At 36.4% G+C, this 27,295-nt stretch overlaps 1 protein-coding gene across 2 annotated transcripts in view; it reads left to right on the top strand.

The window, feature by feature from the left end:
* The window catches only part of ATP2C1 (ATPase secretory pathway Ca2+ transporting 1), a 170,703-nt gene that overhangs the window by 108,072 nt on the left and 35,336 nt on the right, over nucleotides 1-27,295 (top strand). For both annotated transcript variants that reach the window (XM_019436247.2, XM_019436239.2), the window contains exons 8-18: nucleotides 2,336-2,491; nucleotides 3,631-3,699; nucleotides 4,655-4,730; nucleotides 8,526-8,592; nucleotides 13,824-13,948; nucleotides 14,829-14,926; nucleotides 16,840-16,935; nucleotides 17,023-17,112; nucleotides 19,221-19,325; nucleotides 23,533-23,689; nucleotides 26,600-26,770. In XM_019436247.2, the coding sequence (XP_019291792.1) occupies nucleotides 2,336-2,491; nucleotides 3,631-3,699; nucleotides 4,655-4,730; nucleotides 8,526-8,592; nucleotides 13,824-13,948; nucleotides 14,829-14,926; nucleotides 16,840-16,935; nucleotides 17,023-17,112; nucleotides 19,221-19,325; nucleotides 23,533-23,689; nucleotides 26,600-26,770 (1,210 nt within the window). The remainder of the gene's footprint in view (nucleotides 1-2,335; nucleotides 2,492-3,630; nucleotides 3,700-4,654; nucleotides 4,731-8,525; nucleotides 8,593-13,823; nucleotides 13,949-14,828; nucleotides 14,927-16,839; nucleotides 16,936-17,022; nucleotides 17,113-19,220; nucleotides 19,326-23,532; nucleotides 23,690-26,599; nucleotides 26,771-27,295) is intronic.

Genomic DNA, 27,295 nt, shown 5'->3' with positions numbered 1-27,295 from the left:
CTCTCAAAATAAACTCACATTTAAAACTAAAAAAAGAGGGGCGCCTGGGTGGCTCAGTCGGTTAAGCGTCCGGCTTCAGCTCAGGTCATGATCTCGAGGTCCGTGGGTTCGAGCCCCGTGTCGGGCTCTGTGCTGACAGCTCAGAGCCTGGAGCCTGTTTCAGATTCTGTGTCTCCCTCTTTCTCTGACCCTCCCCTGTTCATGCTCTCTCTCTGTCTCAAAAATAAATAAATGTTAAAAAAAAAATTAAAACTAAAAAAGAAAAGATGAGATTATTTCCACACTCGTACCTCTCCCCCAGCAGGATTTAGAGTATTTTGTATATAATATGGACTGCCAATCAAGAGACCTGATTGAGAACACCAGGTCAGTTTATAATAGCAGCAGGAATGCATAGTCATTTTACTGCTTTGGGTTCATTTCCTTATTTTGTTTATTTTCCAGGGTCTAGCTCAGTGCCTGGTACATAGTTAAGGTAGTCAATAAATGTTTGTCTGGTGAGTGAATTAACATGTAAAATGAGTAAAATCATGAACTAGGTCCTAGTTTCTCAAAGTGTCCTAAAGACCCTAGAATAAGAGCTTCTGGAATAAAATGGGTCAAAGAAATTTGTGAAACAGTATTCCATTGATTCTGAAAGTTGAGTGTGCCTCAGAATCACCTGGAGGGCTTGTAAATACAGTCTTTTAGGTTCACCCTCCCCACCTACGCATTTGAAGTAGGATAGTGAATTTCTTTTCTTTTTTTGGGAGGAGGGTAGTGAATTTCTAAAAAGTTCTGAGGAGGTGATGCTGGTGATGCTGGTCCTGCTGGGACCACACTTTGACAACTCCTGTTGTATCTGTATTCTAATTGAGGTGATTCACACTAACCTAGTGAAGGTTTAAAGAAGCACTGCCTAAGTAGAGGAAGCTGTTTAACTCAGCTCAGTATTTCCAAAACATATTTGACTTTAGTACCTCTACTGTGTGTGTGTGTGTGTGTGTGTGTGTGTGTGTGTGTCTATCAGTCATCCGTCTATCACATTATACTCAGTGTCTATTCACATCCTTGGAACTATTGTTCTGTGGGTCATACTTTTAGAAACAAAGCCAGGTAACATCTGCAGTGTTTTCCACATGTAAAATGATTTTTTTTTTTTTTTTTTTTTTTTTTTTTTTGGCATGCTAAGGTTGGTGAAAACTTAATTGTTAGGAGTTGAAACTGTCTTAGGAATGAAACCCTCAGAATTGATTCTTTTTGCACAGTTGGAAGATAATACCATGTTCATGATTTGCATGGAAACATTTATATATGTTTTTTATTTTTGCTGATGTACGTTTGGGATCAATGTAAGGATGCATATATAGAAAGCAGAATTTCATGAAAATTGAACCCAAAATGATGAAATGATTTCTTTCTCAGTACATTATATACCTTTTATTCATATTTCTCTTTCTGGATACCTGTTTTTAACCTGCCAAATACATTTTCAGAACTTCAGGGGATGGCAAAATTAGGAAGTAATAACATTTTATTGTGAAAGTTGTTTTCTCTAGGTAAAGATTATGTCTCAGCTAATGTTTCCTTTTCTCTGGTTATATTTTGAAATTTAGGCTAATCTTGTCTCATAGCATTCTATTTTGCATGTCGGATTTTGTTGACTTCACTTTGTATTATTGTATTTTTATTTTTTTAATTTATTTTTTAATATTTATTTTGTATTTAATATTATTTTTAATATATTTTTAAAAATGTTTATTTTTGAGAGAGAGAGAAAGAGACAGAGCATGAGCAGGGGAGGGCAGAGACGAGAGAGAGAGGGAGACACAGAATACAAAGCAGGCTCCAGGCTCTGAGGCATCAGTCAGCACAGAGCCTGATGCGGGGCTTGAACTCATGAACCATGAGATCATGACCTGAGCTGAAGTCGGACGCTTAACTAAGCCACCCAGGCGCCTCTTTATTTATTTTTTTAAATGTTTATTTATTTCAAGAGAGAGTGTGTGAGCAGGGGAGGGGTGGAGAGAGAGATTCCCGCGGGTTCCACACTGTCAGCGCAGAGCCTGATGCGGCGCTTGATCCCACAAACCATGGGATCATGACCTAAGCCGAAATCAAGAGTTGGATGCTTAACTGACTGAGCCACCCAGGTGGCTCAAGTTTACTTCATGTTTTAAATATGGTTGTACTTATTGTGGTCTTCTTAGAGTAATGGATATAATAAAAGATTTGGGTGATTATTAAGAAAGGGGATATTTGAGGAAGAAGTGATGGTTACAGACTCTTTAGATATTGAATGGAGCCCAGAGAGTCTTCATTCTTGAACTTAATGGGATGCTTTATGTTTTCCAAGGCTGTGGATCTTTCCATTGATGAGTCCAGCTTGACAGGAGAGACAACACCTTGTTCTAAGGTGACAGCTCCTCAGCCAGCTGCAACTAATGGAGATCTTGCATCAAGAAGTAACATTGCCTTCATGGGAACACTGGTCAGATGTGGCAAAGCTAAGGTAATTTTTTTTCTCTTGTTTTGAAAATAGCAACTCCTTTGTTTTCAACCTTTTTTTTTAGTTCAATGTGGCTAATTTTATGTGGCTATTTTAAAAATATATGACAAAGAGGGGCTCTGGCTTAGACTCTTGATTTTGGCTCAGGTCGTGATCTCATGGCTCATGGGATCAAGCTCCATGTTGGGCTCTGCATTGACAGCACAGAGCCTGCTTGGGATTCTCTCTCTCTCTCTCTCTCTCTCTCTCTCTCTCTCGGCCCCTCTCCGACTTGCATGTGCGCTTGTGCTCTCTTTCTCTCTGTGTCTCAAAATAAATAAACATGAAAAAAATATATATAAGGGGAACTGGGTGGCTCAGTCATTTAAGTGTCTGACTCTTGATTTCGTCTCAGGATTGGGCTTAGTGCTGACAGTGCAGAGCCTGCTTAGGATTCTCTCTCTTTTTCTCTCTTTCTCTGTCCCTACCCTGCTTGCATGAGTGTGCTGTCTCTTTCTCAAAAATAAATGAAGTAAAAAAAAAAAGATGACAAAAAAATGGCAGAATTGAACCTAACCCATAGCATCTATTTTTGAGACTAAGGAGAAACTATGTCCCTGAGGTAGAATATGTCCATATTTCTGCCATTTGCCAGATAATGAAGCCTTTAAAAGCATAGTCCTCGGTATCTGTTCTTTTTTTTGTTTTAGATAGAAACAGTGAATCATGGATATGTTCATTACTAGTTAAAATTTTAATTTAGTCGATATGGTACTGGCTATAATATTCCAACTACATATCATTCACCTACTGGATTCTAACATTTCACGAACGTAAAAGGCATGATCCAGTAGCATTTGAGGGGGAAAGAGAAGCTACACTGAATGTCTCTCAAGGATAAGACAGTTTTGAATTTCAGAAATATTAATATAGACAAAGAATGGGCCTCAGAATTGGGCCAAGGTTTGTATAGTAAGGTGTAAATACTAATGATCTATAGTAATATCACAAAGTTAATTTGCTAAGGGAACCTTGGATATGTATGTTAGTCATCTTGACTGTGGGCAAAGTTTTGGAGAAAGGGAATGAAGGGTTTTTGTTACTTTGCTTGAGATAGGTGATTCCATATGAATGTAAATGTATTTTCCTGTTTTTCTCTTTAGGGTATTGTCATTGGAACTGGAGAAAATTCTGAATTTGGAGAGGTTTTTAAAATGATGCAAGCAGAAGAAGTAAGTTCTTTGTTAATGATGTTTAATTTCAAATCTGAAATTCTCCATTGTAAGGAAACGAAAAGAAAATAATGGTGGGTTATTTTATGTACTATTGAAGTGGTATTTTATTCAGAATATCACTCAGTTGTCTGTGCTTAAAAACATAATTGGAGCTTTAGTTGACATTGTTAATGTTCTAAAACATTTTTATATTTATTCATTGTTTATAGGAGAAAAAGGTTTATAGCCAATTATTTATAGGGCTATTCTTTTTTAAAATTAACTTTATCATATTAATTTTAAAGATTACTAAATGGTATATTTGTCTTCTACCAAAATTCCCAACATTATTTAATTCCAAGTAATGGGGAAAAAAAGATTATAAAGTAAAATAACATGGAAGATATTCATGTTTAAGAATATTGAAGATTAGTTCTCTCATTTAAAATACTTTCTTACATATGAAAAAGAAGTTGCATTCTACAAATGTCATATTCTCCCCAAATCATCTGGATTTCTCAGGTAACCTGCCAAGATTCCAGTACATGTTGCAGTGTATAAAACCATTCCAAGGAGTTTGGCACTGAGGGGACTGCTAGAGAAGGGAGTTAGCAGATCAGGGAGCCAACTGGATAAAAAGACTTGGATTACAAGCTTGTTTGTGGATACAGAAGGGAGAAGATTGGAAAAGTGAGGGGCAGCTGATGGTAATGAAGTCCTGGAGAAGCTGATAGGGAGAATAGATTCCTTCTCAAAAACAGGCATAGGGAACATGGACCTTAAACAGGCATTTAAAAGTCTCAGCCTCAGTTTCCTCATTAAAGGGGATGAAACTTATCTTTAAGGGAGAGGTGTGTATGTTATGGGTATGTTAAGAACTAACCTGGGTATGTCAAGCACTTAGAGTCCCTGGCACATAGTATATATTCCTAAATTTAGCTAATTGTGGTAAACTCTTCTCCAATTTGTCAAGGCACCAAAAACCCCTCTGCAGAAGAGCATGGACCTCTTAGGAAAACAACTTTCCTTCTACTCCTTTGGTATAATAGGTAAGAGAAGAGTGAGTATGTATATCTCATATATTTACTTAGGGTTTATTTTATTTATTTATTTTTATTTTTAATGGGAAGGGGAGTTTAGATAGATACATAAATTTGTTTATTCATTTAATTGATTTTTAGTTTACTACTAAAAAAAATTTTTTTTAATGTGTATTTATTTTTGAGAGAGAAACAGAGTGCGAGTCAGGGAGGGGCAGAGAGAGAGGGAGACACAGAATCTGAAGCAGGCTCCAGGCTCTGAGGTGTCAACACAGAGCCTGACACGGGCCCAAACTCACGAATCACGAGATCATGACTTGAGCTGAAGTCAGACGCTTAACTGACTGAGCGACCCAGACACCCCTAATTTACTACTACTTTTTAAAAATTATAAAACTAGCCCCCAGCCATTGTCCTTTTCTGCAAAGATAAATTAGAACTTCATGTAATTCCTGTAATCATATAGCATTTCTATAAACATTTTAGTATTTGTCTTCCTGGTTTTCAACAAAATTGATAGTATGGACTACTATTCCTTTTTTGTTTCATATTTTATTCATAAACATCTTGCCTTTAAGTAGATGCTCTTTATATAGATGTCATGAAATAGATGGTTGTATAGTATTTCATTATGTGGGAAAAAAGTTCTTAGAAGTAAAATTTTGGGGGCAAAGAGTATGCATGTAATTTTTCAATTTTTGGCACGTTTTTAAAGGTTTTTGTTTCATATTGCTAAATAGTATCTTTCATCAGCAAGGTAAAGGTGTTCCTCTTCCAGCACTCTTGCTAACTTTGTTGTCATTAACAGATGAATAAAAGGCTTCTCATTATTTTATTTCACAACTCATTATAGAGAAACTGAACAGTTGTCCTATGTGTGTTGGTCCTTTTTATTTTATGACCTTCCATCTATTTATTTTGTCCCTTCTTCTCTTGTGGCTTGGGTCTTAGATCAGTAACAGCTCTTTGTATAATTTGGATAGCCATCCCTTTTGTTAAGTTTATTTCCCCCACATTTTAAATTCCCTTTGAGGGATAAATATAGTAAACTTGGTTATGAAGGAGGGAGATGTGATTGAAATATCTTGTCCTGAGATTCTGATAGCACTGTCCTGTTGATAATCTCTGCAGTTACATTTTCTGGTTTATTCATAGAAGCTTTCCTAACCCCATATTGTGAAGAATGTTTATCTTTTAAGTATATTTACTTAAACATCAGTCTACAGCTTAGTTTTTATTTTTGACACTTTATTTTACTATTTAGAATTTATTTTAGTATCAGACTTAAGGTAGGGGCGCCTGGGTGGCTCAGTCAGTTGAGCACCTGATTTTCAGGGCTCAAGTCATGATCTCATGGTTTGTGAGTTTAAGCCCCACATTGGGCTTGCTGCTGTCAGCACAGAGCTCACTTCAGATCCTTCCCCGCTCATGTGCTTTCTTTCTCTCTGTCTGAAAAATAAACATTAAAAAAAAACAACAAAAAAAACCTTAAGGTAGAGTGATAACATTTTTACTCAAAAGTTAATTATCCCAATACCATTAATTCTCTAGTTCATTCTATATTTAACATGTTTTTTTAAAGTTTATTCATTTATTTTGGGAACAAAAGAGAGCACAAGCACAGGGAGGGGCAGAGAAAGAGAGAGAGAGAATTCCAAGCAGGCTCTGCACTGTTAGCGCAGAGCCTGACATGGGACTTGATTTCCCAAACTCTGAGTTCATGACCTGAGCTGAAATTAAGAGTCAGATACTTAACCGACTGAGCCACCATGCACCCCTCTATAGTCTATTCTTTTATTCACTCAGTTGAAATGACATCTTTATCATATATTAAATACTTGAATAAATTTTGGAGTCTTTTCTCCTTTTCTTTAGTTTTTCCATGATATTTTAATTATTTTTGCTAGCCTTCAAAATCAATAATGCAGTTCTAAATTAAAATAGATTTGCGTTACACAGTTTCAGTTAAATAATTTTTTAAATATTCTATTGATCTGTCAGTCTATATCATAAAGTAGAAGATGGAAAGGTATTTAATTCCTCTTTTTTAACTGGTGTGTATATTGTCATAGCTCCCTTAATTTGATTATTGCTATTTATTTTCTAGAATTTATAGGGAATTTGGTAACTGTTAGGACATTTAGCCAATTAAATCTCAGTTTATGTTAACATTGTACCATGAAACCACCTCACTTTTAGTGATAAAAATCTTTCAACTTTCTCATTACCTGGTTTTAATATAATACATAGGACCTAATTTTTGTTGCTAGGATAGTATATGGAATAGGACAAGGGTCAAGGTCAAAATCAGAGGTCAACAGATTTTTTGGGGGGTGGGGGGGTACAGGGCCCAGTAGTACACATTTTAGCCTTTGGTCCATACCAAAGTATTTCGGATATTCTTTGTTGGAAATATTCAACTCAGCCATCAGCAGGGAAGCAATCATAGACAGTACCTAAACAAATGGATATAACTATGTTCCAACAAACTTTATTTGCAAAAGCATTCAGGAGGCCCACAGATTATGGTTTGCTGACTTCTGGTATAGTTCATTGGACATAATTTCTTTTGTCAGGATAGTGTTTGGGATAGAATGTTAGAGAATCACAATCTGGATTATTTATTTATTTTTTAATGTTTATTTTTGAGAGAGAGAGAGAAAGGGAGGGGCAGAGAGAGAGGGAGACACAGCATCTGAAGCAGGCTCTAGGTTCTGAGCTGTCAGCACAAACTCCGACGTGGGGCTTGAACTCATGAACCGTGAGATCGTGATCTGAGCTGAAGTTAGATGCTTAACTGACTGAGCCACCCAGGTGTGCCCCTGTAGCTATAGAAAGAAGAAAAACCTGTTTTTAAATGTTTATATTACTCTAGAATACAATCTTGAATTGGTTATACTTTATTAAAACTGTGATGATACTATGTGTGTTTTCTCACAAAACCAGTGGTGCACTCCTTGCTCCCTTTCTTTTCAGAGGCAAAGGTCAAAGCAAGAGAGTATATTGTTTGGTTCATGTTAATTGATTTCTTATTTGTAAATGCCATAAAGTAGTTTTTTTTTCCTTTTTAATTTTAGAGGGAATTTGCACAAGTGGGGGAGAGGGGCAGAGGGAGAGAGAGAGTCTTAAGCAGGGTCCACGTTCAGTGTGGAGCCAGACACAGGGCTTGATCCTATGACCTTGGGATCATGACCCGAGCTGAAACAAGTCTAACGCTCAACCCACTGAGCCACCCAGGCACCCGGTTAATTTTTAAATGTTATAATGTAATTTTAGATATTTTAAGTAAGATGTATTACTCTTTCAGCCAAGTCCTAAGTATTCCTTTGTTTGCAGTATAAACTTTATATGTATTGCCTGGATATTTAGTGATGAGAAGTAAAGTTACAAGGTTTATTTTTGCAAAGCTGATAATAAGTAGAGGACCTATCTGTCTTATGCTACCTTCTTTTTTCCCCCTATTGTGTGAGAATACTGGTAATGTTTTCTTATAGTGGTAATTCTCAGATATTATTGCTTTAAGGGGTGAGTGGCAGCAGTGGCAACAGAAGGTAAAGTGTGTGTGTGTGTGTGTGTGTGTGTGTGTGTGTGTGTATGTGCACGCATGTTCACATATACAACATTATCTTTAAGCAGCATTAATTTTAATCTCCCCTGCTTAATGAATTTTTCTAAAATCTTGTAACTGTGATCTGATATACCTTCTCCTTTATGTTATGGAACTTTTTGACTGCCCTCAGCATCCCATTTATACTGATGTGATTTTATATAAAAGGGAGAAATAGCTATTTGACTCTTTTCCAGGTATCATCATGTTGGTTGGCTGGTTACTAGGAAAAGATATCCTGGAAATGTTTACAATTAGTGTAAGGTAAGTTCTAATAATCATTTGTTTATAAATTGAAGTCTTTTTTCTCTCTCTTATTTCTCTAATAGGCATATATTGAAATAAACTCTAGAAAAATGAAAACCATGTGTCTAGCAGTGGAGAAAATGCACACTAGATGTCTGGTGTTATCTGTCCAATATTACATTTAAAAAAAATGTTTATTTTTGAGAGAGAGGGAAAGCGAGAGTGCACACACGAGGCAGAGAGAGAGGGAGACAGAATCCCAAGCAGGCTCTGCACTGTGCAGAACCTGGCATGGGGCTCAATCCCACAAAAACTGGGCGATCATCACTGAGCAGAAACCAAGAGTCAGATGCTTAACCAACTGAGCCACCCAGGTGCCCCCAGTATTGCAATTTTATATATAAATAGACAGTTAAGGACTGCCAAATTGAAAACTAGCAGCATGAAAGAGAAAGACCATAGTAATAGAAGCTGAATAAACAATCTCAGAGGAAAATGAAAATTTCAAGAAATAGCAGAAAAATTAAAACTGCAAAGCATTTTTATTTTCAGAGATTTGTGAACAAACTGCATTTATGATACAGATTGCTGTAGAAGAGGATCAGAGAAAAAAAGTTTTTAGGAATTATGATTTTGACTGTTGAAATTAAACATTCAATTTAAGGGCTGTAATATAAAGTTAAAAAGGGTTCCCTAAAAATAGACTAAAGTGTCCGAAACAGAGAATGAAATAAAAGTGATGAAGAATAATTTAATAAATGCCAATCTAACTAATAGGAGTTTCAAAAGAGGTAAGAAGAAATTATATAAGAAATGATACATGAATATTTTTTGTCTCTGAAGCAAGACGTGAAATCTTTATAGTTTATATGGATTCTGTAAATGCCAAACAAGATGAAAAAAACTCCAAACTAGATACATCATATGAAATTAAAGAAAACCAGTCAGGTTGTCTATAAAGGAAGGATAATTCGACTGGTATCAAACTTCTTGTTAGCAACTGCAGTTTCCACCAAGGGGTCTTTTTAGACTCTACTAAACATTTCATTGCACAAGACTTTCCTATGTCCTATCTGGCACCTGTGCCTTGAACAGCAGGGCAACTTAAGGCATGCCTCTTATGAGAGAGTCTGTGCAATAGTTCAGCTTTAGGTACAAGAAGATTGGGATGGCCTTGTGAGTGCAGGGGCTACCCTGGGTTAAATTGTTTCATATTCCACAGGAGCTAACATCTCTGGGAACATACACTTTCCAGGGTGCTTGCAAGAAACATGTCCAGTTGTAAGAGTCGCCTACGGTCTGGAAACCCAAAGCAATGGCTTCTATAAGATAAATTATAATTCTTCCAGTCTATAGATAATTTATCAGTCAGGAGATCCCTTTATCATAAGCAGTGTTGCCTAACAACATAGTTGATACACTACCCTTGCCAGGTCACAAGGGGAACAGAGCTAGAGATTTAACTGAATGCAGAAGGGGAAAAGGATTTTATTACCCTTCATCCATGGTAACGTTGGATTACATTAGAAAAATAGTGGGGGCAATGCTATCAAAGTGTGAGGGGAAAGGAATTTAAGTCAGTAAATCTAGGCCTAGCCAAAGTATCGATCCAGTTATTATAAATATAAATAGGCAGGTAATCAGAAAATTTATTCCTTCCCCATCCTGTATGAATTCCAGCAAAACAAAGATGAAAAAAAGGAAGATGATCATGTATGGGATATAAGTAAGAGTGGAATTCACCTAGGCACCTAATAAGGAAAAGAAATTCTAGATGATAGCTCTATGGTAGGCATAGGAAGTCATAGTTCAAATATTAGAACAAAAACAATGTATTAAAAAAAAAAATCAAATGGATTACAAGGAGTAGGTAAATTGAGTAAGAAGTTAAAAGACATTTGTGATGGGATGAAGGAGTATATTTTTTTCTTAAAAGGGGCAAAAATACAATTTGAAACTCTTGGCTTAAATCTGTATAAAAAAGATGGGTTAAATATGAAATAAATTTAAAATTGGGCATGAGTATGAGATAATAAACATTAGCATATTAGCTGTTGGACTCATTTTTAGATTTTGAGTATTTTTTTGAGCAGTTCTCTTTGTGAAGATTGATATAATCATGATTTTTATTCCTACTTCAAAGTCTTACAAAGGACAGAGTATTAAAAAATATATTTTAATAGAATAAAACTCATTCTATTTTGCAATAATTATATGGGTCCATTGTACTTTTATAAATCTAAGATATTAGTGACCTTATTTTTCCTATGTCTTAAAACATTTTGCTATTTCATTGTAGCAAATGAAATAGCAATTATTGTAATAATTATTTCCAGTTGTGCTAAAAACCAGTAAAACAAGAATGCAGAAGGATGATGGGATCACTTACAAGGTTGATGTAATAATAAAGTAAATCATCATTATTCTGTTATCCTTTAATTCTTTTATTATGTTGCCCAAAATATTACATCATCATTTACAAAGGTATAAAAGAAGTCCGGAGATATATTTGTTGTTGTCTTTTTCTTCTCCCTCCACCCCTTTTTTGCACTCATTAAAATTAAGAATCATAATTTTTCATTTTCCCACATAATGGCAAAGAGTAATTGACAGGAAAATTATTGGACAAACCAGAAGATGAAATGCAAAGAGACAAAGAGCTACTGTAGGCTCTAATGATGAGGGTGAAATTTAATAATATATGTGAAATCTTAATACTGTGACTCTTTGGGTGATGGTAGCTTCAATTTAATTTAACTCCTGAATTAATGAGTGAACAGTTTATTTCTTATGACAAAAAGGGAAGGACAGGTATTCTCTTTCAGTTAGTCATTCTACATCAAGGAATTTATCATGCATTTCCAACAAGAACCTAAGCCACCCCTTTTTGTTAAAAGGATGTGTGACCATTTTCTTTCATCTTTTCTGATATTTGTTTGCCAGCTTTTACTTTATACCATTTATAAGTGGACAAATACTGAAGGCTGGTATTAATATAAAGGTGATTAAACAGAAATAGATGACATAGAAATGAAAAATTTCATTTACACCCCTTGTAATTGGTGTTTTTTAATCTAAAAATTATGTTACAGAGATGACTTATCTTTTCAACAAAGTTATGAACCATCAACATTTTCAGAAGTGTTGCATTTTGAAGATACAAATGCAAAAAGTGAAACCAGAATTGATAAGCCTGTAACCTATGGGAAATATTTTTTGAATCTGAAATCACTTTTTGTAAAGTGAATATATTCCAGGTTCCTTCATAACAGTTGACAAGCAGTTAGTTGCATCCAAAGGACATTGCATATTTCTGATATATTTATACCTTCAAATCCAGAAATATAGTTTGGGGTTAAAATTTAAAATTTCTAGGGGTGCCTGGGTGGCTCAGTCAGTTAAGCGTCTGACTTTGACTCAGGTCATGATCTCCCGGTTCATGTGTTAGAGCCCTGCATTGGGCTCTGTGCTGACAGCTCAGAGCCTGGAGCCTGCTTTGGATTCTGTGTCTTTCTCTCCCTCTCTCTCTTCCTCTCTCTCTTCCTCTCTCTCTTCCTCTCTCTCTCTCTCTCTCTCTCTCTCTCTGCCCCTCCCCTCTCTCAAGATAAATTTAAACAATATATAAAAAATTTTAAAAATTAAAAATTTCTGAAGTTTTTCATAATCCATTTATTCCTTTGCAAATTATTTATAAAGTGAAACTTAGATACAAAAGAAGGGAAAGGTCCACTAGATCTAGATTGTAAACTGATGCCTATCTTTCCTGATACAGTGAGGGTTAATGGAAGCATAAGAAATGAGGATTCTATTTGAGCATAGAATAGTTCAAAAGAGAGAAGGGAACATTAATGATCGCACATATTTCTTGACTTTAGTGTATACTGTTTAGCCAGTGGTATTGTGTCATTCATTGGCTTTCACCTTTTAGAATTAACCTGTAAACAGAGCATGAAAGCCTTAATAATGCTTATAGAACAGGATGCTAATGATGTCAAGGTAGATCATTCTGAAGAAAAGGTAGGTAATAGAAATTGGGAAGTAGAAGCAGTGGAGAGAACAATGTTAGGAGGAGGAACAGGAACACATATGTCCTTACCTATAGGGGAGTTTGGTGTGGGATAAAACATAGAGACTTAATTTGATTTTTTTTTTTTTAACATTTATTTATTTTTGAGACAGAGAGCGAGCTTGAACAGGGGAGGGTCAGAGAAAGAGGGAGACACAGAATCTGAAACAGGCTCCAGACTCCGAACTGTCAGCACAGAGCCCAACGTGGGGCTCGAACCCATGGACCATGAGATCATGACCTGAGCCGAAGTCGGACGCTTAACCGACTGAGCCACCCAGGCACCCCGAGACTTAATTTGATTTTTTAAAAAATTGCAGAGGGAAACAGTGAAGTACATTTTTTTGTTGTAATAAAATACACATACCATAAAGTTTACCATTTTAAAATGTACAATTCAGTGGAATTAAATCCATTCATAGTGTTGTACAGCTACAACCATTATCAAGTGTCAGAACTTCTCATCACCCCAAAAGAAAACCCTGTGCCTACTGGGCGATCACGCACCATTTTTCCTTCTCTCTTGCCTTTGGCAGCCACTAAACTGCTTCCAGTCTCTGAATTTGCTTACTGTTAATATTTCGTATAAATGGAACCAAAATAACATGTGTCTTTTGTGTCTGGTTTCTCTCACTTAGCATAATGTTTTTGAGGTTCATCCGTGTTGTAGGATGTATCAGTACTTCATTTTTTTTTTTTTTTAATGGCAGAATACTACATTGTATGGCTATACTACAATTTCCCATTTATCAGTTGATGGAAATTTGGACTATTTACATCTTTCGGTGATTGTAAATAGTGCTGGTATGACCAGTCATGTGTAAGTTTTTGTCTGAATACCTATTACTGTTATCTGTATTTACAGATGTGAAAACTAAACTACAGGGGTAGAGTGATAATAGCTCAGAGTCAAACAGGTAAAAATTGGGGAAGCCAGGGGTACAGATCTAGGTAATCTGATGTCACAGCCTGTATTCTTCAACCACTACACTTAACCTGGCAGTTAGTAGGTTATCCAATAAATGGTAATCAGCTTTCCCTTCTTCTTGAGGCCACTTTTTGAGTATTGACAATATTGATTTTGTGTTTTTATTAGCCTCAGTTTTAAGTCACAGCCAATTGAACTGATTGCTGTAGGTACTATTTAATTTATGCTTCAATACTAAGTATATGTTGGTTGCAGTTTGGCTGTAGCAGCAATTCCTGAAGGTCTTCCCATTGTGGTCACAGTGACTCTAGCTCTTGGTGTTATGAGAATGGTGAAGAAAAGGGCCATTGTGAAAAAACTGCCTATTGTCGAAACTCTGGGTAAGTATGTGGTAATGTGAGCATACTTATGCAATAGTGTGTGAGTTTACATCAATAGTGAATCATCTGCAGGTTGTTACCATTTTTGTCTTAGAGGCTTGAGTGGTGGCATTTGACTTGTGGCAAAGTTAAGTGTGGTCTTCACAACCAGAAAAGGTACTTAAAAACGCGTATCATTCAGGATAGGGGACTTTCAGAGAAATCTTTCTGTATCAGAGATGTTCTAATGCTTAAATCATGTAAAAAGAAAATGTATTTAACCAGTGAAACTTTAGAGTAAAATTAGTAGAATTACTTTCCTTTGACATCTCAAGAAAGATAATTATAGATCCCAGAATGTCGTACTTCAGTTGAATTTCTGATAACAACAGTAAATATACAACAGTTGCTAAGTGTTGGTGTAACAACTTTATGTGTGATATGAAAATTGCAATAACTTTCTGTATGCTGTGAAATATCTTTTTTTTTTAATTTAGGATTCTGAAAATGTTGAATTTAATTTTTAGTTTGCATTACAGTACTGAGAAGGCAAAATATCTTAAAATTTCTGACTGAAACAATTATATGGGTTTAAATTTAGGTACCCTTAAACTTTCTAGAAATATTATATAAAGCTAATACTGAGAAGCTTTGTAGAAATTCAACTGCAAATTAATAAGAAAAAGTCAACATTTATCAGTTAATCTGTTTTTTAATTTTAACATGAATAATCACTTTATGGTGAAATCATAATGAGAAAACGTCTAAAATTATCAGTGAACTTGATTTGTTCAAAATTCAGAGCAGCAGGACAGGCTTCAGAGTCTTTGATTTGTTTTCAGTGTGAACTTGTTTATTTCCCTCTGACTCTTCTGGTGACATGTAATGATTTATTCTTTAGGCTGCTGTAATGTGATTTGTTCAGATAAAACTGGAACACTGACAAAGAATGAAATGACTGTTACTCACATATTTACTTCAGACGGTCTGCATGCTGAGGTACTCCATAGATTTTTTTTTTTTTTTTAACAACAGTATTTCTTTGTTAAGAAACTTGGTGTGTAGACATTCCTAACAGTTCTAGCGTCTTATCTTCAAAAGGGGTATAAATTCAGCAGCAGCAGAGTCTTTCCCTTATTTTCCCAGTCTTGATCCCGCTCCACTTGCACACGCTGTACACTCTACGGACCAGAAACTTTGAATCATCCTTAGCACCTTTCAGTCACCCCTGCTAGCCATTTGTTACCAAACTCTTATTCATGCTCTATATGCAGCTTGAGGGATCTTTCAGAACCAAATGTTGAGCAAGTCACTCCCTAATTAAGATGTTTCCATTGCGACCGGGATCCTGAAGTGTGGCCTCTTGAGGCCGTACGTATTTTGTTCCTTGTTTCCTTCTTCAGCCTTACATGTTCCACTTCACTTTCTGTGCACCAGATATACTGGCTTCTATGTTCTTTCAGTGTGACAAAATTCCTCCTACTTCAGGACCTTCGCTGCTGTTCTCACTGCACAGGACAGTTTAATGTCTCTCTGTCCTTTGCACTGCAGTTCGAACCCTACTTCTTTAGAAAAGCTTTGCTGACCACTCAGAACTGGTCCTATTTTATTTGTTTTCATAGCACTCCGTGCCTCTTAGTTTTTAGCCCAGATAAAATTTTCTAAAATATTAGAAGTTGTAGTAGAGCAGAACTAAGTTGCCTAACATGGGGCCTGCCTCATGGTAGTAAATACTTGTTGAAAGAATAAATGAATAGATGAATTACTGTATTTTAAAAATTACATTTTGGCAGTTTCTTAAGTGCATGTCAGTGTATGTGCATTGGTTAATGTTGAAGCTAGATGAGGACAAGTTCCAGTCTCCGTCTCCCCCCCCCCCCCCCCCAAGTCTTTACTGGATTTCTGGCTGCTGTGTCCATTCACACCACTTAGGATGGGTACAGTATTTTTAATTGTATTTATATCCAATTCACTGAGCAAAGTAAGCATTAGACAAATTGACAGAAGTTGCATTTAGGTTTATTTAATTCCATTTTACATAGGCTTTGAAATGAGACTGTTCTTATTTAGGGTATTAGATTTGGTTAAGGAAGGATACCTGATACTCTTTTGTTGAATGTGCCTTTTCTGGATGACTCTGGGTCATTGGGGTTACATGTGCTTCTATGGTTCAGATATGGAAGGTAGGATATAAGTTGCTGTTTTGTTTTAAGCCCGTACTTTGATATGTCGAGCATTAACCATTTGTTAATTGGTTAACATTCTCTAAACTGTCTTATTTTTATTATGAAATTTAACTTTTGTTTGGCTTGATTTGCTCTAGCCATACAGAATAAGTATCTGGTTTGTTTCGACCTCTGATTTTTAAAACTGGCGTGTAATATATTATGTTAAAGTAGTTTGTAAGTGCTAGGATAAATCACATAATGTCTCTGTTCCCGCATATTTGCAAAAAGAATTCTGCTGTTTTCTGGGTCTCAGGTTTGTCACAAATGTTAGGTGTGGAAATGGATTTGAATTCTTGGAAAATTTAGTATGTTACATAAATATAATGTTACATAAATTTAAAGCTTACTTACATATAGAGATTTTCATGGTTTATCTTTTTTTTATAGTATATCATAAGTAGAAACAATATAAGATTATGTTAACAATATTTCTTCTTATACTGTACATTGTCATAATTATTAATTTAATTAGTATAATTATAGGTTTGTCATTATGGTAAAAATTAGAATTTATATTCTTTTAACTGTTAAATATTCTTTCAGACAAGTGCTTTTCTAAATATATACACTAATAGTATCATAATATATAAAATTAAATGAACATAACTCATCATAGTTTTCAGTTTTCATGAGTATTGTCATTGTCTTCTGGTTGAATTATTGACCCCGCTTTATGTTCCTTAGGTTACTGGTGTTGGCTACAATCCGTTTGGGGAAGTGATTGTTGATGGTGATGTCGTTCATGGATTCTATAACCCAGCTGTTAGCAGAATTGTTGAGGTAACTACTTTATTCCCTAAGAAGGTGACGTTTCATAATGATTTAGGACACAATGATGGGTTCATAGTTTCCATGTATTTCTTTTAGGCGGGCTGTGTATGCAATGATGCTGTAATTAGAAACAACACTCTAATGGGGAAGCCAACGGAAGGAGCTTTAATCGCTCTTGCAATGAAGGTATGTGCCTGATCTCTCTTCAGTATATAAGATACTACCCTCACAAGAGAATGTGAGGCTATCAGTTTCAGTATTACTAGTTTTTAGGTGTAGAATGAAGACAACTCACAATGTTTCATTGTTTACATTGCCTTCTGGGGACTAGTTTTATTCTTCTTGGAACTACAGAGCCAATACAGCCTGTTCAGTATAGCTTTATGCCTTACGTTCAAGAAACAAATTAATGACCAGTGACTGGATTTCTTCTTATGAAGAACGTTTTTGTTTTCCATAATATTTAGAGTTTCGTGTGGAAAGCTTTATAAATGGGTGTAATTGCTGAAGTACTATAACATTCAAATGAGTAAAAGGAAACATTCTTTAAAGTATTTCCATGTGAAGATATTAAGACCATCATGAGAAATAGCTTTTCTTTTTCCAGTCTTCCCATTCCTCCATTATCAATTTCTTAAAACGAGTATGGAGTTAGAATCTGTGTTGGGGAGATAGGGTGCTGTTCTTTGTGACCCTTTTGTCTTTCCCAGTTGGTCTCCTCTTCTAAGTCTTACCTTTGATTAAATATGAAACCTAAAGCCCACTCTGTCTCTTCCATAAGAAAAATTAAAACTGCTACTTTTATTTATTTATTTTTTTTTTTTTAATTTTTTTTTTTCAACGTTTATTTTATTTTTGGGACAGAGAGAGACAGAGCACGAACGGGGGAGGGACAGAGAGAGAGGGAGACACAGAATCGGAAACAGGCTCCAGGCTCCGAGCCATCAGCCCAGAGCCCGACGCGGGGCTCGAACTCACGGACCGTGAGATCGTGACCTGGCTGAAGTCGGACGCTTAACCGACTGCGCCACCCAGGCGCCCCAAAACTCCTACTTTTAAAAGCAGTCTTAGAAAGCTTTGAGACTTGTGTGAAGCAGGATACCTCTAAATGAGGTTGTTTGAATTGAGATCCAGTATAGAAATTTAGGTTATTGTATTTAATAAAATTGATATTTTTAGAATATATGTTTTCTTAACTTTCAGAAAGCTACATTTCTTTATCATTTGTTCTCTTGTAACTAAAGTAGCATCGTATAGCTTTCTGAAGGATATTTAAAAGTTGAATCTGTTATCTGTTATTTACTGTGTTAAACTTAACCTTATACTCTTAACTTTTAAGAGAGTGTGTGAAACCACCTCCATATGACTGAGGACCTCACATTTTAGGGTAGGGAGTTGACACTGACATACTGGAAACAAATAGAAGGTAGACCAATATAGTAGATAGTTAAGTCTTAGACATTGAGCCACATATAAGAACAATGCACATTCAGACTGGAGACCTAGGCTTTGAAGGATAGGCAGGATTTGGAAAGGCAGTAAGCTAGGGAAAGAGCAAGGATAAAAGCATGGAGGAATAAATAAGCATAGATTGCATGGTGGCTTATGTACTGGTGACCTGGATGACAAGAAAGGAGTTTGAGTAACCCACAGGATTGTTAAAGAGATTGCACGGTGGGTTTCTAGAGGATCTTTGAAAGCCAGGAAGAAAAGTCTGAACATGTTTCAGTAGATACCAAAGAACAAAAAGCACTAAGCTAGGTTTTTGAGTAGTTTGAATATGTAGAGGGAAGTGCAGAGGCTTTTGGGAAGGAGAGCAGCTACATGACACTGGTAGTAGTAGAATATCAAGCAGTAAGGTATACGGGAGGAGGATGGTAGCAACAAGAAAGATGGATTTAGATCCCGGGGAAGTAAGGAATTGAATCGGAAGCTTCTGTTGATTACAAAAGTACATACTCAGTATCAGTTGGGTACCTTTGTGGTTTGGGTACCCTGCTTCCTTCCAGAATTTGAGCCAACAGAGATTTTAATATAGTCACTGTTGAAGATTTGGTCTACATACTGTCCAGGGAGCATGCCTTACACTGTATGTACACACCAAGGCTTTCATCTTGATCACGTATGCTGTCATTCAGAAAAATACAGTATAAATGGAAGGAGCATTGCTGTTCTGTCACCATTATTTGAATAATACTCCACAGATATCTCTAGCCAGCCTAGCTGTAAGTTGTGTTAAAGAAAAAAAATAGGCCCATGTTGGTGAGAATTAACTTTCTTTTTGTGTCATACAGATGGGTCTTGATGGGCTTCAACAGGACTATATCAGAAAAGCTGAATATCCTTTTAGCTCTGAGCAAAAGTGGATGGCTGTTAAGTGTGTACACCGGACACAGCAGGTAACGAGTACTTACTAAGTCCTGCTGAACATAGATGACCGTGTTGCTCTCATTAGCCCCCTTTGGGTTTAAGTGATCATTGAGCAAAGCGAAGGCCTGTTTCTTTAAAGCATGTATAATTTGTAGTAACTCATCCTTGTTGCTCTCATGCTCCCTTTGATTTCATGCGTATGGATACCCGGTTTTGCTGCGTGAGCAAATAGCTTAAAATGAGTTGGAGCCTGGTCTCAGTGTCCTAGAACTTGTGACATCAGATTCTATCAACATCTTTGTTCTTGATGACTGTGTATTATAGGTTTCTGCTCTCTGGTGTCAAACAGTATTCTTTCACTGAAGGAAGGCCTTGTCTTCAGAACAAACAAAACCACATTATTTTGTGGAAAAGTGGTTACCAAATATGTATAATTCATGTTAGTTGATCCAGCTTACAAACTGGCAAAATGACATGCAGTGATATTTCAAGCTACTGCTTTGTCCCTGGGTGCTTTAGCAATTTTTATAAAGTTAGTGTAATAAGAGTTCTTAGTTATCTACAAAGTATGTCACTCATAGTTGCTGTTACCAGTTTGATGCTTAAACTTTTGCCATGCCCTTAAAAAATATATATGTTATTTTAGTATTTTCTTTATTAGGAATTAATAATTGGTTATGTGATTTCCCCTATGAGCAAATAGTTTGAAGCCATTACATCTCTGTAGACAGGAATGAGTGAGAGGATTTCTCACCCATAATAAGTAGGAAACATAATTGATTTTAAAAGAAAGGCCAAGTTGGCCAACATTGAACTTGTCAATAGATGTCTGCCAGGAACTCTGTTCATGAGGAGAAAAAAGATTTGTCTGATCTTTAAAGGAACTTTTATGAACTCCTGGGAAGGGAGACAAGTAAATAAATAAAAGTGTAAAAATAAAATGCCTTTAAACCTTGTAACATAACGCTTTCAAAAATTGCATTAGAGTTAAATAATTTTCACCTGTTGTCCTGGACCAAAGGAGTCCCTTGACCACAAGAATACATATATGAGTTTATATGGAAAGTTTGTTTCTTTATGTTTTATATATGGTCACTCAGTACTTCAAGATAATGTGGCTCATGTAAAGTTTAATGATTTGACTTCAGCAGTTTTGAGTCTAACTTCACCAGAGTTGTTCTTTGGAAGTTGTACATTAATGTTACAGCTTGAGAACTGATCTCAGTTATGGGAGTGGGGGATAGGTAGCAGCAGGGTATAAGTTTGAAAGATGTATGTGATTGTTCTTCTCATATGCTGATCTGAAAATCTCCTCTTACAAAACAAAACCAACCAGTGTAACAAAACCCAAACCCACTGATGTGCCTCAGGATCTAGAAGAGGTCAGCCTGGCACAGATACGGCAGACTTACCATAAAGATAACCCCAGTGGCTCAAATAGTTTGTCTTAAGAGGACTTTCATTTGAGTGTGTCAGTATACATTTATTTATACTCTCTTCCTGGAACCTGTCAAAATGACAGCCAGTCAGTAAAGGATGTTAAAAAGAGAAAGGATGGAAAAGACTCAGTATGATAGGTATCTTTGAAGGTGGGGATTAAGGCATAAGGTTAAAAACAAGAGATCAGTTTGAAGTTCTGAGTGAGGAACCAGTAGAAATCCCCCAAGAACCTTCGCTGTTTCTTGAGGGCCAACCATTAGCCCTTCTTTACCCCAGTAGAATATCAGCAATCCCATCTTGGGAACAAGAATGGAGGGCAGAATTAAGGCTTACAACTGAAAACTGATTAAGGGCAAGTCATTGTCCTGAAGAGCATGCCTCCAGCATCTAACTCCACTTTCTTAGAATGCCTGCAGGGAGGAAACTTCCTACCCTCCCTCGCTGATGACAAAAATTGAAGAGTTGTAGGGAAGCTTACTGGTCTCAGGGAGATCCCAGTAATACGGAGTATTCTTACCTAAGCTCTTTGTTCACTGGTAGAGCTTACTGACTCTTGGTCATCATCTCATCACCCTACAGCAAGGGCTATCAGTTGATAAACGCTATCAGTGCCCATGGAGCTTCTAGACCTTTAATTTCCTGAGTCTTAAAGTAAATGGACAGTCAAGGATTGCTAAATATTTGTCTTCAGTATGAAAGACACAGACCAAACCAAAAGGGAAAGGGGTCTCAGCAAGACAAAGATAATGCTGGATACTGGAGAAAATTTCCAAAGACCCTAGAAAATGACAACAAAATACCTTAAGTAGAATGTTTTGAAAATAAAGTCAACAAATCTATCAGAAAGGGGTACAAAAAGTCAGAGAGGTGCTTAATATAAAAGATAAGGTACAAAAATTAGAAAATAAACAAGATAGCCAACGTAGTGGTAACAGAGAACAGAAAATGGGAAGGTTTTATCAAATAACACCCAAATTTTCCAGAGTAAGGACCTCAGCTTCTAGAATAAAATTGCCCACCAGCTGCTCAGCACAATGAGTTATATTAAAGAAGGGTGGGGTGAAGGGATAAACACAGTGCCCATAATCAAGAAATTTGAGGACACTAAAGGAGAATTCTAAAAACTTCCACTGGTTTTTGGGGCCAGAGAGGAGGCAAAGGAGAGATTTTATATAAAGGTTTAGGAATTAAAGTAGCTTCTTAGACTTTTCAAGTGTAATATTGGACTCCGGAGGCTGGAAGATAATAGAGGAATGTCTTCACACGGAGAGGAAATTTATTCTCAACTGAACTTAAAAAATGTGGGGATGGGATAAAAATGTTTTCAGATATTCCACGTCCCAAAATGTGTATCCCACATACCTTTTCTTAGATACTTGCAGATATGTTATTCCAAGAGAAAACACAACTAAGGAAAATGAAGACTTCGAACCCAGTGAGTTCTAACCAGGAGAAGGGTGCAAAGAATCCCCAGGACAGAGGTGAAGGGAAGTCCTGCATACCAGTCATGTACCAGGCCTAGAAATTGGCCAACTCAAACTAGAAAGGAAAGGAGAACAATACCCAAGGAGGAGGTCTTCAGTAATAATGTGGAAGGAATAGTTTACCTGCTCATTTAATCATACGAAAAATATCATTGAGAAGGGCTTTATATTGCATGGAAGAGTTTGGGGATAATAACAGGTATACATAAAACTAAACAAATAAGAAGAAGTTAAATAAGAAAAGAAATATATTTGAGTTAATGGAAACCGCATCATACCTTCCTCTTGCCTCCTTACCTCCTAATACCTGCTCAGTAGTTACTTGGGGACCCAAGGCAGATGAAGGCTCCGTCTCAGTGTGAGCATACACTGTCCTAGCAGGGCCAGAGGAATAGCACATTATTTCCGTTTGCCAGTGATTCAGTGCTGTTCATATTTATTGGTCAAAGCAAGTCACCTCTGACTTCAAAGTGGGAGACAAGGGCAGAGAAATACATTCCTGTCATGTACCTGCAAGAAGTGGGATGTTTGTGAACTGTTCATAGTTATTTTCCTTTGCTCAGTGGGTGGGAAACCCTAAAGTACACAGAATACTGGCAACTTTTGTTTTAACTTCATTGTAACAATGGGGAGAGGAGGAATAGATAGTAGGGTGGCCAAACTATCACCTGTCACAGTGGACCATGTATAAAATTGATCAGCAAAAAAAGTAGCAGTGTAAATGCATGTAAGAATATGGAGATAAGTAGGAAGGAATACAGTTAAAATTGGTTTGTTCCAGTAGAGTAGGACTAGAGGTGTGAAAATTTGGGCAGGTGACTGTAGTTTTTCATTGTAAGCTTTTGTATAATGCTTTGCTAAGGTAAAAAGTAAAAGGTTCTGATAATACCCATAATTACAAGGTAGCTTTGGGAATTAAATGGGATCACATACATAATGTGCATATAATAGCAGCTGATGGAAAGCCTGAGCCACTGCTTGTGGGCAAATGATAGATCTCTTTCCTTTTCTTGTTACGTTGTAAGGCCCTCCCCAAATCCCAGAGTGGCTAATCCAGGGCTTAGGGTAGCATTGCCTTCAGTGTGTGGAGGTGAGGGTGGTTGGGGAGTAGATGCTGTTTTCTCTGGAGGGTAAAAAAAGCTTCCACATATGAACTTTTAATCTTCAGAGTTGAAGTGCCATTCAAAGCCTTAGATTTGAGTAACTGCCCTGGTTATTATGAGAAATGTATGCCATGTATTGTTGACTCCAGTGGCAGATATATACAAGTTGGCATTAACTTGAATTTAGTTGCAATGTTTTTTCTTCTTAGGATGGACCAGAGATTTGTTTTATGAAAGGTGCTTATGAACAGGTGATTAAGTATTGTACTACATACTATAGCAAAGGGCAGATGTTGGCACTTACCCAGCAACAAAGAGATCTGTACCAACAGGAGAAAGCACGAATGGGCTCTGCAGGGCTCAGAGGTAAGGCCATTTAACATAGTTCCTTAGGGTGGAAAAGTAACTATTATTGTATTTTATTGAGGCAGACATACAATGTTATGTTAGTTTCATGTGTATAACATACTGATTTGACAAGTGTATACATTGTGCTATGCTCACCACAATAAGTATGGTTACTATCTGTCACCATATAATACTGTTACAGTGTTGTTGACTATATTCCCTATGCAGTAATTTTCATCCTCATGACTTTATTTTGTAAATGAAAGTTTGTACCTCTTAATCCCATTTAACTATTTGACCCATCCCTCCCAAACCCCTACCCCAGTGAGACCTTCTTTTAATTGTAGATGAATTTGTGCTTCACATCTGAGCTGCCCCATTCTGTTCCAGGGTTTATTTATAGAACACTGTCCTTTCTGAAGTCTTATGTTTTAGTTGGCTATTTGGCCCCCAAAACTTGGGAAGTTGGGAATGTAGCAAAATATGAAATTTCTAATTCTTACAGACGTGCAGTGGTCTCTGAGTAGGTGATAGAAATTTTATTTTTGACAAACTTATCTTGTGAGAAAAGAAATGGAGGAAGGGAAAGTGATATTACTCCTTCTTTGTTTTATCATTTTAACTGTTTTATTTATTACGAGATCTAAAATAATTCCCTAAATATTAAAATGTTAAGTCTCTGATTTGTCCTTTAAACTCTGGTGATTGTTTACTTATTCCTCTTCTGCTGACCTTCTTCCCTTGCCATTCACCAGACAGGTAAAGAAGTGCCCACATTCTGCTTTATGTCTGTATTGCTGACTGAACAGTGATGGGGAGAGAGGGTCTACTCTCCACACACACACATTAAGCCATTTCTCCTAGGGACAGCATGTGTAGGATTGAAGAGTCAGGGGTTGAGGCCATACCTGGTTCTTACCTTCTCGATAGTCCTCTGGCTTGTAGTCTCTTTCAAGGAAGCTGGAAGAGTTGGCCTCCTTAGTCTTATTATTTTTACAAAATAGAAGTCAAGTACAATCCTGGGAGGAGAAAGCAACTTAATGTAAAAAGATACTCCTCTTATTCACGGTTCACTTAAGCAAGGGCTCTCTGTGGGTATAAAACATTTGGATAGGTCTACAGGATTTCTGCTCTTACAATAAGCTAGGTTTAGAAAGGTATTCTTGTGGCTTTGAAGGCAGAGTTTTGTTATTCTTAACAAGATTTTGTTAATCCAAAGTTGGCTTGGATTTAGGGACCCTAAAGAAGTTTCAGAGGTTTCATATGTTTTTATTTTGACTCTATTCATCTGAAGGATTATGGAGGTCTTTGTTGGTGTGTGTGTGTGTGTGTGTGTGTGGTTTGGTGTTGTAACATTGTGAAACAGACCAGAGTTGGTAGCGAGAAAATCTCTCTCCCAGGGCTTTAGGAAACACTCTGGTCTTTTGCCTCTTGCTTCATGTCTTTTCCTGTGCTTAAGCTCCGCTTTCTTCTCCTTCTGAAATTAACATAAGGGGAATAGGAAGACTTCAGATTTAACCTGATACATACTTAGGTTACATCTTACAAAATTTAAGTTTCTTAAATACATGTGGTTCTTAATTTTGAAGTCAGAGTCTGTTCTGTTTTTATGTTTTAGTCAGGGACCCTCCACACGAAAAAAGTCTACCTATCCTTGTCCTGAACAGTAGCAGTGCATCTTCATTTGTGCTGAGGAAACAAACAAATAAATACAGGATATTAACCTTTAGGCTAATACCACCCCTCTATTGAGAGTGCCAGGAGCTGATCTCCCTTTCTTAGGGTTTGCTGACATAGGAATTGGTACTCACTATCTCCTTCTGTTGTCTTCTGCCTCTGTTCCAACACCAGGGACTGTCAGGAGACTCATTGTCTCCAGGGTGAAAGCCTTTGGGGCACATATCTACATAGTTAGGTGTATGACTCTGACATCGGAAAAATAGAAGTCATTTGCCTCTAACCTTGGTTTTCCAAATATATCTAATCCTTTGAACCTTCTGCTTAAATAAGAATGGATACTGTTTGTGATCATGTTATGACTTTTCAGTTTCCCCAGGAGATACATATGTTCAGTTGGTGTGCTTTTGTGTGTGTGTGTGTGTTTTTTTTTTTTTTTTTTCTGTAAGTTGTTCAGTCTAATAATATTCCAGATGGAGACACATCCCTTTGGCTCATAAGGTAGTTACCAGAGTTGTGAGACTAAGCTAAATGATATTTGGAAATGAATAGTAGTTTGTGTTGTATCTTAAGTGTCCAGGGATGACACAAATAATGATATGGTGGTGTTATTTAGATATTCTTAGAGAACCAAAGTTACAAATAAGACATACCTGTCAATGTTATGAAAAGAGTGAGAGAAATCAAACTAGTGTTATTAGTGGTTTTACAGTCACTTTACAGATTAAATTAACCTCCCAGGGTTTGTCATGTATGAAATTGTTACATGTTATGTATAATTAATTAATAAGTCTTCTCTCCAAGGCTTCAGTGTTCTGGAGACCTATAAAATGGAAAGATGAAGACACATTAGTAGCAACCCCCCTCTGAGGTGTCTGTTTAAAACTATTTTCAAAGCTCAGCAAACCCATAGTTTCTCCAAATAACTAATTATATTTTCTAAAGATCTAATAGGTGATATTTAGAGGAGCCACACGGAGTCACTTTATAAAAACATTCTTTTTCACTTCTTACTTGCCATCTCTACTTATTCTTTAGTCTGATTCCTTTTAATTTTTAATAGCTTAAAGCAACCCCATTACCTAGAACCATTAAATTAATGTTTTAACATGTAATAATTTGGTTATTTAATGAATATATAATAACTACTATGAGATTACAGTCTTAAGTGATTTGTCTCTAGCTTTTGTCAAGTAAATTGTAATGCTATGCGACTCACATTTCCTTTTTTCGATTTTTTTATTTCCTCAGTTCTAGCTTTAGCTTCTGGTCCAGAACTGGGACAGCTGACATTTCTTGGCCTGGTGGGAATCATTGATCCTCCTAGAACTGGTGTGAAAGAAGCTGTCACAACACTCATTGCCTCAGGAGTGTCAATAAAAATGATTACTGGAGACTCACAGGAGACTGCAGTTGCAATTGGTATAACTAGGCTGTTTCCTTTTTGGGTTTTTTTTTGTTTTTTTTAAAAATAGTTTTTCTGAAATTAACTGCAGTGCACATAGCTTTGTGAACCATTAGATATGAAGCATGTACACGTAATATTGACATTATGCAATTAAAATGGACTCTTATTTGCTCATACTCTATAGAAAATTGTGGGAAAAATTTATTTTAGGTTCAAAAGTAATGCTGTTAATTGAAAATACATAGCTAAACTGTTAGGAAATCACATGTATTTTATTCACAAAAGAATAGTTTATTATTTTTAATCTCATAATCCACTATGCTGTGGATAAAAGTACTAGATTATGCACATGAAAGGAAATGAAATTTAGTTTTCCCTTTCAACTTGAGGATAATTTTTAAAGCAGACTTTAACTTGGACCTAATTTGAAAGAAAATAGCTTGTATAAATATTTCTGTTATTACACTATGTATATGCTTTTGTCGCTTGAATGCCATTTAAGATTACCTTAAGAAGTAATAGGAAAAAAAGGACACTGA

Source organism: Panthera pardus, unplaced genomic scaffold, assembly GCF_024362965.1.
Source record: "Panthera pardus isolate Hobbes unplaced genomic scaffold, ASM2436296v1 HiC_scaffold_16, whole genome shotgun sequence".
NCBI lineage: Eukaryota > Metazoa > Chordata > Mammalia > Carnivora > Felidae > Panthera > Panthera pardus.
Note: the sequence above shows the minus strand (reverse complement) of the source record. Positions and strands in the feature narration are given on the sequence as shown.